This window comes from Ciconia boyciana, chromosome 2 (assembly GCF_034638445.1).
Source record: "Ciconia boyciana chromosome 2, ASM3463844v1, whole genome shotgun sequence".
In the NCBI taxonomy this organism is placed as follows: Eukaryota; Metazoa; Chordata; class Aves; order Ciconiiformes; family Ciconiidae; genus Ciconia; species Ciconia boyciana.
Genome location: NC_132935.1, coordinates 54430542 through 54444500, shown reverse-complemented (window position 1 = coordinate 54444500; position 13959 = coordinate 54430542). Strand labels below are relative to the sequence as shown.

Below are 13959 nucleotides of genomic sequence, written 5' to 3'. Positions count from 1 at the left end.
GTATGATAAGCCATTTAAAATGGATCTCTGGTATCACATACAAAATAATCAATGTAATGCATGTTTACAGAAAAAGTGACATCCTTCTCAATCTTAATGTTTTTAATTCACTGTTAAAATATTAAATGGAATATTACATTAAATCTGAAAATCGGATTACAAAAAGGAATGAAATGTTCATGTATTTTTATTTCAGCTTATATAGGCTTGTCATAATTGCTCATGCCTTCTTAAATAATTTATTACTTTATTCTCTTTTGTAATTCAACAAAAATATTTACACTATCTCTGAAGAAGCTGAGCACATAAAATTTCATTAGTTCGCAGTAATGACTGGAGAAGTTGAGCAAGTAAAACTTGAATAGTTTGCAGTAACAGGGAGACCAACTACAAATGAACAGACACAATAGTGGAAGGTTTTCTGGTCATGATGAATGACATATGAGTGTCTTGAAATGTAAATACAAACATATCTTAAAGTCTAAAACACATCATAAAAAGATAACCCTAAATTAATTTCATTTGATTTTTGAAGTTTTAAGTTCTGTGTTAGTTTGTATTAAGTTGTGTATTATTTGTATGCTAACTCAGAAGTTTCTTTGACAATAGTCTTTATGTTTGATCTGTTCTTTTTCAGACACTCTCCTGTTTATTTACATTCAGAAACGTGCAGTAAAAAACAAAATTAGAAGACACCCATGATGTCTTTACCTTTCTACCAAAGACACCATGAGCACTATGACCGTGCGTACCGCCATAAAGCACTGCAGTCCACTGTAAGCCAGTACCAAAAGGAAACAAAGAGTAAATCTGCTGTCTATGCTCAAGGATCTACAGCTTACGCTAGGGGCTCTGCAGCCTATCGCCATGCATCTGCATCAGACTTCAGCCTTGACTCTTCAGCAGCATATAGTCATAGCTCTTCAGCAGCATATAGTCATGGCTCTTCAGCCTATGACCTTGATTCAGCAGGCTACAGCTATGGCTCTACAGCCTATGATCACTCTGCTGCACAAAGTAAAAGATCTGCTGCCTACAGTCTTGACTCTGAATCCCTCAGCAAGAGCTCAGCTGCCTACAGCCATGGATCTGAATCCATCAACAAGCTGGCTGCAGCCTACAGGCTGGGATCTGAAGCCTACAGTCTTGGGTAAGTAAATCCATCTTTGAAACAATATTTTGAAACAAAAATGTCCAACCACCCCCCATTGAAATCAGTGGCAAAACTCTCCTCCTCTTCCACAGAAATTGTCTCTGTAACTTGGTGTGAGTGTATTTTCCAGGCTTGGTGTTTTCCTTTGGCTTTGGCAATGGGAAGGACTGTGGTCAGCTTAGTTTGTTGGACTAATTCATGTGTGATGGTTGGATTGGCATAAGAAGAGCACTGGCAATGCTGATGTGGCTGAATGATGACATATTCACGTTCCAAACTGGTTAGGCATGAGCCAACTTTCCTTCCAAGTTGTTTAGCCCTATTAGTACAGCTGAATTTAATATGCAGTGTTGAGATGGCTTTTGGTTTGAGGCTGGCTCTTATCTGGCCAGGTTGGAGCAGTAAAAGAACTTAGGTCTGTTCATGCAAGTTTGAGCTGGCATGTCCATATATCATTAAACAATTCTGCTTTGGCCTAATGGTTTCACTTTTATGAGTCATTCAAGAAACTGAAAATTTCACACTATATATTGGTTGAGACATACTATTTCCAAAACAGGAATACCCTGAAGTGTTTATCTTGCACTAGAAGAGCAGCTATGCTTAGCTGCCATGTTTTTTGTTTAATTAAGATAACAAATATTGCTCAAGCAATTACATTAGCAGAATATTTTAGATATCATAGCCTCACATTATTTGTATGTATCTCAGAGATTTACAGAAATTAGGGGAGTATTAAAGTAAGATTAGAGCAGCTGTTAGCAATAGAGGAAATGATCAACAAATTATAGCCCAAAACATCTGCTTGCTGTTATATTAATATAAAATTTAGAATATTATTAGCAGAACTGATCAAGACTTGTCCATCAGAAAATTTAAATTTTGAAAACTGAATATCCTCCCAGGATTAGATGTGGTTAAAGATGGAATTTTGGCCAAAACCACTGAGGGAAACACTACCTGTACCGCAGTAAACAATACCTTGTGATTACAGCCTTCACTTGGCTTTCAGGAAGTTCAGGGTCAAGTCTCTATTTGCCAGGGTCTGTTCAGGAATTTGAACTTCAGGCTGTTAGAGCCCTGATGAATGACTTGACTACTTGACTGTCTTGGGCTGGGTAATATCCAGTCTTTGCTGGTGAAACAATTTCACTCGTGCAAACAATTAACCATTGAGTGGAGCAGTGAGAAGCTCATTTATAATCTGCTGATGAAGGGAAGCAAACTGGAGATGCTGGGACTGAGGGTTATGTTTCCAGAGAGAGTTGGGTAGGGGAAGATAACCCAAATTTCTGCAGTGATGCAGCTCTGCCTACACGCTGTTGCTGACCCTAACCCAAAGCCTCCTTCTTCTTATCGAAAATGTTCCCCTAAGCAATGGGAACATTACTTGAAGTTGCAAAAAATGATTGTAAAAAAACCTGTTTCCAAGTCCCAGTTACAAACACTTCAGTGACTCCGGTTTGTCAGACAAGTTTCTTCTGAAACCTGTATATTCTCACCAAGAAGAACTCTAAAGTTAGCAAGGTAATATTAAAGGAAATTGAATTGCTTAACTGGGAGAGAACTTAAAACATTTCCATGTTTCCTGAGGTTTTGTTTGACATAATAGCTTTTGTTTTAAAATAGTATTTTGGGTGATACTTCCAAGCTACTCTGTAGTACAAGAGTTGCCAACAGATTGATAGACTATGCTGGTAATCAGAGATAAGAATGTCTCAGCTGTAACTTCTTTTTTTCTGTGATCCTGTCTTTGTGTTGGAGATTTGAGAAACTCAGTGCTGCTATGTAAGACTAGGACTCAGGAGATCAGACCCCATGATTTAAATCTCTCTTGCACAAAACTTAATGAATACATGAGAGAATACAGTTCTGAAAGACAATCTCAATATTTAACCTAATTTTATGGTTAATATGGCCTCTATGTTGGTATTTATTTGGTTTTTGCAGCCCATTTTGTTGCAATTTGCAAGAGATAAAGTAGAACAAATAACGTGACTATATTGTTAAAGGTAGTGCCAATTTGAAGTAATTCTTTCCAAGTTTGTACTGTCTTCCCCAGATAGCCCAAAACACTTCAAGGTATAATGTGGAGAGAAAAAGTGTCACTGACATAAATTTGGCAAATCAAAGACTTTCTGTTTTCATCTGTATGAAAGGAATGGTGTAGCAAAAAAAAAAAAAGAAAATGAGTCTTCAAACTCTTTCAATTTTCAAAAAGTAGAAGGGGGCTTGAATTGAAATGCTGTATCTAAATGACCTACAACAGTGGTGGTTGCTTGAAACCTGAATGGACACACAAATCCAAATCCAGATAAAAGTCTTCGGCTAACAACTGATTATTGCACATCATTGGATTTTAACATCAAATATACATTTATGTATAATGGATATAGTTTTGTGGATAAACCCCATTAAGCCCAACAGGAAAAATATACTGTTCAAATATTAAGCTTTTATTCAGGTCATATCTTATTTTTATCTAACGTAGCTTCTGCTAAACTTTACTATACTTGCAAAATTTAAGTCTCATCCTTTTCTGTAGCCACCGTACAGAAGAGAGTGTTCATAAAGCAACAGTGTTGACATGCAGTTAGTGCTACGTGAGGAATTTATCACAGGAAAACAGTGGAGAAGGACTAGGGAGTAGGCAACTTGCAAGACCTTGACCTGAACCCAGTTCTCTGGTGTTGAAGCCTCACTTGAGTGGAAAACGTGCCCAGAGCATGGACATAGACAGCTTGAAGGAGCTGCAGCTTGCTTTTTCATGAGGACAAAAAAGTCTCCCTTTGCAAGTGGGCTGTCCCTTCCCCACATTTCAAGTGTTCTTCACACCATGACAGCTAGAAGAAGTAAAAGGAGAGAAATGAAAACTGGCAAAACCAAGAGCAAGTACAGAAGCTTGCAGCTTTGCTGGTTACAGTTTGCCAAAGCTGCAAAACCCTGGGCTCCTAAAAGAAAGTGAGTCTCACCGTGTAAAGGTTGCCCCTTCACACCTAGCCCTCCCTACCAGCTTGCAGGGCTGTCTCTAGCCATACGCTGCTTCTTTGGCCTCCACAGAGCCAGGAGGAGCGGGGTCTGCTGCTTCCCCCAAGGAGCAGGCAGGGTCTGTACAGGCGAGGGGTGCCGGCTCTCTCCCAAAAGCCGTTGTGGCCACCCATCCCCTTCCCTGTCCCATCCTCAGGGGCTGCCAGCATGGGCAGGCTGGCTCCTGCAGGACAACCTTCTTCCCACAGCACCGCTCCATCCTCCGAGTGCTTCTGAGAAGCTTTGAGTCAGGTCTGCCAAAGCTGCTTATAGCACTACAGGCCTGTCAAATGGGACTGCTGGGTTAACCACATTTGCCTCTTTTTTTTGGAAGCTCAGTCATTTGCCTTTGTTCAAACTTTCACTCCTTTTCCATGTGTTATTTTCCTGGCCAGCAGCATCAGATAATCCCATTGTGTCACAGACAGGTTATCTGCCACCAAATGGGCCAGAGACTTGCTTAGAGAGAAAACAGAAGTTATTGGTGTGGCTCAGGCATTTGCATATATTTTGCAGGTCAAGCGAAATAGCAAAGAAGACATGGCATAATTCAGGTGAGCCAAGCAAACCGAGAAGAGATGCCTTACTAACTTGCAGTTCATTAGACTGCCAGACAGTAAGAGTGAATGCTCTTCTGAGCAATATTGTAACCAGGGTCAGGACAGGGCTGAGTAAATAATACACTTTAAGAAACATGAGAAGACCATGATCCTGGCACTGCTCATCCTTTGGTTTATTATAGGTGAGCGTTAAGAAGGTGGCTTCCAAACGTCATAGCCAAGCATGGAAATTTTTTTAATGAGACCTGCTATGTGGAAACAATTCCCCTTTAAAAAAATTTGTTGTGGAAGCTGTGTTAGGGAACAGCATGATTATTGCCAGCAATATGGCCTGGGCCTGTGACAAATCTGTCAGCAACTTAAAATGAATATAGTCACCGGAGAGTGCCTCTCATCTTTAGACACTGGCTTTAAAGAGCTCTTTTCTGAAAATCCTTTTTTTTTTTTCTTTCCTGTAACTGGGTTTGTCAATCCACTATCTCCTCTTTACAGTGAGTAAATTCAAACATTGCATGTTAGGAAGGAAGCAGCTGCTAGAAAGAGAGCCTGGAAAATGTCTCTTGGCTAATGGAGCTCCTCTGGCAGGTACAGCTGGTACAGCCATTGTGTATACCAAATGCATCCCTTTCTGCTGTCGGAATAACGTGAGAGAGAGATGTAACAAAAGCATGCTAAGGACAAGATACATGATTTTCTAGAGATGTTAAAGAGCTTACAGGTGCCTTTTCATGCAGGGGTGGAATAACTAAGGAATAGGTTGTTGTGGTCCACTCCTAGAACACATTTCTACATCCACTGGGCGCAGACTCTTTGTGCAGGGTGGGAAACCTGTCCCTGCAGACACGGAAACAAGGGCAGTGCCAACATATTGAAGTATATTTCTATCTGAGAATAAGGCATAAAAACAAAACCTCTGTTTGGGAGTTTCGGAGGCCCTGCACAGTGTTGTTGTCTTTAGTTCCTCTGTTGGGCTAGAGGGAAAAGCTAACAGTATCTACCTGGTTTTTACATCTCTACAGGACAATGCCTGGGCCTTTAGCATTTACAGTCACCCAGCTCCCAATTCAGTGACTCCGCTGAGAAACTAGGAAAATGCTGGCACTGATATTTTAACATGCTGAAAACCACCAATAAATGAGGACAGTAGGCTTGGGTCACCAGCCTTGGTAAGGTAGTACAGATAGTATCTGACCTGGAAAAAAACATACCTACGCTAGCTGGGCATATCAAATGAGGCTGAAAGCTGTTAAAAGGTCATGGTACTGTCCCTCCCTGTGAAACTAGAGAGCACTGATACCCTGCTCCTTCTCCTCCGGGGAGATTCTGTTCCACGTATCATGTAAAAGGTTGGAACATTTTAAAATAAAGGGCAAGATTTTAGCGGAGTCCTCCTTTGGGCTACCTAAATAATGGTTGTAGACAGGGTTTGGTTTGGTTTTTGTGTTGCACAGGAAGAAACAGTAATAACAAAAAAGGAAAACAGGGAAATAAACCTCATGATAGATATAGTGATCAATTTGTTTTCCCATGCAAAGAGCTCCATTTGAATACGCATTTCTACTAGCCTCCATATAGGCTAGTAGATTCATAGCTCTGCTTGAACAGAAGCAAATGATAAGAGGATTTGGAAAGCAGAAACTTTTTCTGCTGCTTCAAATTTATTCATCTCACCTCTTGGTTTATGCAGTGCAATTCTAAAAAAGATTTTGGAGTGACTCTGGATACCTCTCTGAAAACACCAGCTGGGTGCTCTGATGTGGTGATTAAGCAATTAGAAATTTAGGAGCAGCTGTGAGAGAAAGTGAAAATAAAACAGAAAGCATATTGTGTCAGTGTGTTAACCCAAGGTATGCTCATAGCTGAAATACTAGGTGAAGTTCTGATCATCTCATCTCAAAAAGTACAGTCTGAAACTAGAGAAGGGTCACATACCAGCAAGGAGGGTAGTGGGAGGCGTGGAATACCTCCCATCGGGAGAAGGTAAGATGCTGGGGCTCTTACCTTGGGAAGGAGGTAAACATGGGCATGTAACGTTAATGTGTAAAATAGTGAAAGATGTGCAGAGAGTGAACAAGTAACCATTTTTCACACAGAGCAGCGTGTATGCACAAAAGATTATAAAGTGGCAGATTAAAACAGGTTCAAAAGAAAGTGCCATTTTCTTATATAAATAAATTGTAAGCTCACTGCTACAGCCAGGATGCAACCTCTGGCTCAGGATGTCTCTAGGCCTTTGTTTGAAACCAAAAGGATTTATCAAGGGATGTATTTCTCTACCTAAACATTCTTTTTACCTGCTCTTGACCATTGCTGGAACAGGAAACTGGTCTAAAGGTGCTATTGGCATTATTCAATGAAACACTTCTCACCGGAGCCTTGCTTAGTCCAGGTCAAGTTTCCGGAAGAGCAAATGGCTGAAGTAAATTGGTCAGTGTTGTGTTAGCAATCTGAGAACAGCAGGCAATTACAGGATCCACATGGATCCATTATTCAGCTTACAGTTATCATCTGTGCTTTTGATAGCTGAGTGCTCCCTCTTCTGTACCACTACAAAGTATTGGGACCCAACCTTGCTCTTAGGAGACAGCACAACAACTCTTGCTGCAGCTGCCCCTTCCAGAGAAAGCAGAGAGGAAAAGGCATCTAGAAAGGTGCTTTTCTGGTCCTGAGCACATACACACAAGGGCCGACCAAAGGATGCAATAACATGAAGGATCCAGGAGTAGTAATCCAGAAAATAATCAGGTGGCTGCAGCGAAAGGTGCCTCAGTCAAGAGACATGCAGTTTAGAAAACTTGGAAGAGAGTGGGAATCGGCTGTGCATGTACGGTGTTTTTATCCTAGTCATCATACCTCAGTAAAAGTCCCAGTTCCATCCCTGTTTCTCAGGCTCTGTTGTGATGGAGATCTCTGGCATTAATCTGAAGGATTTGGGGCATATTTTCATAAAGCCAGCTGTGGAAGGCAGAAAAAATGAAAGTGAGATATTCAACTTCAAACACTTGGAGTGTTCTATTAAAAAAACCAACCATCAAACAAATAGAACCTATAGCAATTTATTCTTTCCTTTCCAAATAATTTTAGAGAGTTATAAGTGAAAGATAGGGGGAAAAAATGTAGGAAAGACATCAACAAATGTCCTAGCAGAGAGTGATGGGAACTGCTATGTATGCTCCCCATTAATTCCCTGCATGAATGTGTAATCTGGACCTGAACTGAAAACTAAACTGACAGGACAGCCAAATTCTCCTTTAGGAACAAAGAGCTAGTCTTGATTTAACAGTGCTGAAAATGCCTAAGCTGAAATTTTCACCACATTTAATATATTTTTATGAAAATAGACACTTCCTGACATTTAAACTGAAGTTCAAATGATACTGTGATCCTTCTAGATCTAGAAACAACCAGGAATCAAGTGACCTCCTAAAGGGTTCAGCCTAAAGCCCCGAGGAAATCTGATGGCAGTCAGAGTCAAAACTCCAGGTTTGTCCCATTTTAAAATAGGACAGGAATAAAAGTCACCTGCTAAGTAAAGAACCGCAGCTCCTTACAGACTATAGTTCAATTATGAAAAATAATGAAAATACTTTGCCTTTGATGTTTCTCACCACTTATTTGACGATGAGCTCTCCCAATGCATTTGTCGTTGGCCGTAGTGATTGTACCACATCATTGCCCAACCCAGGAGGGAGGCCATTGCATACCCTGTTTCACTCTGTCTCTTCCTTTTTATTTTACGCTGCCTGGACTGTTCCCAAGTGTCTTCTGCTTGGATTTATATCCCTAAAGCTAGATCCGCCTCCCTTGGACTCCTTCCCTGGCTGCCTTGGGCAGCATCTGGCATCAGACCCCGGAGCAGGCAGCATCTCTCTCCTGTAGACTTGGTCTGTGCCTTGGCTGACCCAGTGGTGCCTGATGTGGTAAACCCTTGGCCCCGGTCCTGCGGTGTGTGCCACAGCCCCTCTCCGGCTGTGCTTTTGTTTGCATGGAAACCAGGATACAGGGGGAGGAGGAAGGAAGGAGAACCAGTGCACGGCTGCTTTTATCCCCTGTACCGAGTGTTTCTTGGCAGTGGTGCTGTAGGCTTGGTGATGGTGGCTATAAAGTGAGCACTTGAGGAGCACAGAGGAGAGGGCTGCCGCACAGTGATACCGGGTGAGCTGAATACAGTCAAGGCTGATGAGATGCGGTCTAAGCAGAAAGGAAGGGAAACTTCCTGATGGTGCTGGGAGTGTCAGGGCAAAGAGATGAGGGCTGGAAACCAGATGTAGGAGGGGATGTGAAGTTCAGGCAAGGAACTAGATGGAGAAGGAGAAGAGATGACAGTAAGAAAGCCATTAAGAGAGCTAGAGAATGGGAGACTGATTTAACAGGCACTGGGTAGGGAGAGAACTCAGTCTGAGCGAAGGGACGGGCACAAAGAAATGAAGGAAGGAAAGATAGGAGAGTGAAGCTGGACCCGTGTAATCTCACACACACAGTCTCACATGGATAGATTATTAACACATATTTTGGAAATTAAGCACTCTTCCTGGTACGACTTGTGTTGGTGGCACCTCTGGAGCTTGGAATTTTTGCAGGGCTGCAGCCTAAGGTAAACATTAGCCCAAGTATGTATCTGTAATCTTACATTATACATGTGTAACATTCTCAGGGGTCCAGCGCTAGCATGGGTTTTGATTATATGTGTACAGCATGCTGCGTAGAGACGCCAGTGTAAGTTACCCAGGGTATGGGAAGCAGGTTAGCCATGTTAGTGGTACAGATCTGGGCTAACGAGCCTTGCTGAGAAACCACATGCCTTAATTCTGCTCCTGTATCTGTGCACATAAGCGGTAAGCTTCTGCTGTGTAGGCAAATCTCCAGATCATAGGATTTCCCTTGGTGATGTTGAGATAGACATGAATAGACACTTTGGGAATTTATAAAAGGCTGACAGCTAATTAGGATATTCCATAGATCTGGGAGTTAGAGATGTGTTGTGTTGGGAAAGGAGGACGGAGGTATTTGAAGCTTTGTTAACACAATTTGTAACCATGTTAAAAATGAACCCAAAATGACTGCCTCAAATATACTTCACACTCTTCAGAATCCCTCCCAGGCTGGTGGGGAGGGGAAGCCTTCCCTTTGGTTTGCTCTTCTTTCTTTCCACTCATTCTCCATTTATCTCTGCTGTGTTAAATGGTGTTACTTCACTCAGCTCACCACTTTCAATGGATTGGGGTGGTATGGGAGAGCAGCGGGAATGGCAACACTGGGTACTGAGCAATACGCTGCCCTACAATTTCTGTAGAAAGACTTAAATGCATTATTACTTTGAATATATTTGCACACCAACATTTCAGCTGGGGACCAGACAATTTCAGGACTGTAAATTTTGGAAAAGTAGATGTTATGAGTTCAGATACATTCTTCAGAATGACTCAGTGGTCTCAGTGACTTCAGGATCTACCAAAACTGGGTATACAAACTCTCCAAGTCCCAAACCAAGAAGCTATTAAATGTGCATTGCCATCAGGTATATTGTTTATACTCTCTATTTAGATTTAATATCAAGGGGCATCAGTGTTACATTTGTAACGATGAGTTTGTCAAAAGTGCATTTAGTGTTTAATAGCAAAAGTGTTTAATAACTCTGAAGCCATGGATATTAAAAATGATATTTTCTTGCTTATCAAACAAGAGAGCAAAAATCTTTAGTACTTTAATCTTATTTTGGAGTGTTTCTTAACAGCTTTTTTTTCTGAATTTAACAATATTATTTTTATTCCAGACTGAAAGATTCCAATTTAATGATTGAAGATCAATCCTATAAGATGAGTCCCAAAGCAAAGAGAGCAAAACAGAATTTGGTGTCTGAGGACAAAGAGAACGAAGCCACAGACTACTCAGTGCCCATATTCACAGGACGGTATGTTCATTTTCCTTTTGTTTGGTATCCTATTTCTGACATTTTATTAACAAAATATAAAATAACAAATCCATTAATCCTTTTTTACACTCATGGATCTCAAGGTGATTGTTTGTACTTCACATGAGTGATAAAATGACAAAGAGAAGACAACTGACTGGCAGAAAATCAGACATTGATCATCCAGAGCCAGGACAAATGAACCTAGGTGTCTGGACTTTGTTTTGAACACATTGCCAGGGCCACTTTCTGTGAAATTAAGATATAATTATAACCCTGCTTATTTGGAACCAGACAAGCATGTTGTCCACATTATTTAGCTTATTCTTTTGGTTTGAAGACTTGTTCTGTAATTCAGTGTCTCTTACCAAGCATTAAACATAGAAACAATGAAACAATGTGCTAATGTTTTGTCCTGGCACAGGGAAAACCTGGAATGAAACCAAATACTTTCTCAAATCCATCGTAATGATTCATACTGATCTCACGTGTTGGTGGTATTTATTGCATGGTTACTACTGATGTAATACATCTTACTGCAGCAGTGTCCTCAGTAAAGCTGAATGTGAACTTTATGTGGAAGCCAGAACCGATGTGAGCAAGGAGGCTCCCCTGTCCTTTTTGGGGTATGGCATACTGATTTTATTAGGAGTCTCTGGCAGTTCGAGCATAGTCACTTGTTCAGATTAATACATACCGGGGTGTGCTGCAGAAAACTGGTTCCTGATTGGAGGCCAGGAGAGAAAATTTCTTGCCCACCTGCAGTTGAACAGAAACCTTCCTTCAACTTGTGTTTCTTCTTCAGCACAGCATTTTTCATGGGACACTTCCAAGCTGTTTCTGGGAGCCAGTGCTTTTCTGTCTGCTGCTTAATCAACTTTCAATGTCACTTCTGCTTTGTGTCCAAACTTGTGCTTTCATGTGAAACTGAGTTCCACCTTGTCAGTGGGAGATGTTATTGCTTTGGCCTTTTGAGCGTTTGTGATGCTTTTGTGATGAGACCAGCAGTTTTGGTTTTTATTAATTCCCTCCCACTACCCCAGAGTAATTTTTTTCTCACCTCTTGTACATTTCTGTGTCAGATTCACTGCTCTTTGATCCAACCAACATTCAGAAGCACACACTGTTGCCTTTTTAAACCACTGCTTTGGAGTTTCAGCTATATCTTCTGTGATAGAAATACATAAATATGTCTCACACAAAACTTGCGGTAACCTATATTCAAGGCTTCTCACTACCTTTGCACCTCACCTGGTGTTTCTGCTTATGTAGCAGCAGGTTTGCAGCCCACCATCATTTGTCTTCCGTGCCCTCAAGCACAAATATCCTCCCTTTTTATTGTGTCTTGAGTCTACAAAAGTAAAATTTATAGTGTTGGTCAATAGTTGAAAATCATGACTGATGGCTAGTACTCCTGGTTTATGATCTTAGCTTTTCTACAGGCCCCTGTGATCTTAACACATCATGTTAACATCTTAAATCTTAACAAATCATCTTTTTTATTTTACTTTTTTGTAAAATGCATACAGTAATACCTAACTCAGTGTGATGGTGTGTAGCTTCATTTATTTGTGTCTGTGCAACACTTTGGGATCCTACGTTAAAACATACTGTCAGATTCTTACGTCATTGTTACTATTCTTCTTCTTCTTACTGTTGTTGGTATCAATCTTACTTTTTGCACATAGCAACTCAGGAAGTTGTGTGTGCTTTTGTGCCACTGAAATGACCCAAATAGGTTTTTTTTAGTTAGTTAAAAAATATAAAAAGGGCATATCATGATTGTTAGGGTGCCCAACTCAACATGGCATGAAATGGTTGGGGTATCTGTTATAGGCTTTTTTTCTGTTGGCATCATGTCCATGACTGCCTGCCAAGACTGCAGAAGTTGCATGCCACGTTCCTGTCAGATATTTGTTTTTGTTCGAAAGATAACAGCTGAAGCCCATTGAACCATGTGCATGTTATATGTCATTCCCAAATTCCCCTGTGAAATTGATGTGATGTTTCCCATGAGCAGATAACTTCTACAAGGAATAGTTATTTATAAAGGTCAGCTCTCTGCAGGTTCATCGGAGCTGTTGCCCGTGCTGCTGGATGACCTTCAGCGCTGTGTCACTGTTTCCATTATTTGGTTCTCTTTCAGAGCTCTCAGGTTCTGTAAAAAACTCCCTTGCTCAGATTATTCACTTCACAACTGTTCTTCTTAAACACCTGACCTAATCCTTGTAAGATAAAATTAAGGACAGCCAGCCAGTATTCTAGGTAATAAAACAACCAGAGCTTGATTTAATGCCATAGGTGCTAAAGATACTGGATGTGGCTCGTGGAACTATTTGCAACAACTAATAAGCCTGTGCCAAAGGACTGCAGATGGCAGATACCCTTTAAATAATATTTCGTATGTGCCATTTGGGGTTTGATCCCATTGTTTCTGTTTGAAAAGTGTTTTCTACTGAAAACCCTGAGACTTGACTGCAGAATCAATTCTTAAACGGTACTGTGCTCTTTCTGACGCATTCATCATTTCAGGGAACGTTTCTCTTTGATCTGGGAAGATTATAACAGGAAGAAATTATTAGCAAATCTAAATATTTAATACTGTTGATCAAAAGCATCTGGGGACCACTGCTGCAGATGACTAGGCTGAGTCCTATATTAGTCTGAGGATATTCATCAGCTCCCAGAAGATGCTTTATGCCTTGAGGAACGGGTCCATACTGTGAAGTTGCTGAGATCTTAATGACTGTAATTAAGGAGGAAATAATGTCAGCTTGCCTTTGAAGGAAAATTCCACTGATTGATTAAACTGAATGTAGATAGCTACATTCATATTCATTAAACTGAGTTTTCAAAATTGTCTTTAGAAATCTCTGCCATATATCTGCAGTCTCAGATGATATTTGTGGGGGGAGCTGATGTGCCTAAGTGAAGGGAATCAATCATCCCACTGATACTTTTAGGGATCGTCCTATTAAAGCAGCCTGAAACACAGAAAGTTCAAGACAGAGTTTGAATGCATGAGGGAGGTCAAAGCTCTGTGCTGTTAAGTAAGTTTTTAGTCTTTTGAGCAATTTTTATACGTAATTAAGTTTACAGCACATTCCACTGCTTGGCTGTCTTGCATCTCACCGAATTACTTCATAGCCCAAAGATAAGGGGCTGGACAGTTAATTATGGGCTTGAATCCAAATTTTCTTGAGTGTTGAGATGTGCTATCAAACGCATAATATTAGCAATCTTAAAGAAAAGAGAAAAAAAATCATTCCTCCTAATCTTGTTTGCTTTGTAGCAGTAGTAAGCATTTT

At 40.7% G+C, this 13959-nt stretch overlaps 1 protein-coding gene across 1 annotated transcript in view; it reads left to right on the top strand.

Annotated features, from left to right (window-relative positions):
- The first annotated feature begins 698 nt into the window (after positions 1-698).
- The window catches only part of MYOM1 (myomesin 1), a 73586-nt gene continuing 60325 nt past the window's right edge, over positions 699-13959 (top strand). The window contains exons 1-2 of the mRNA XM_072851298.1: positions 699-1150; positions 10514-10651. Of these exons, the coding sequence (XP_072707399.1) occupies positions 699-1150; positions 10514-10651 (590 nt within the window). The remainder of the gene's footprint in view (positions 1151-10513; positions 10652-13959) is intronic.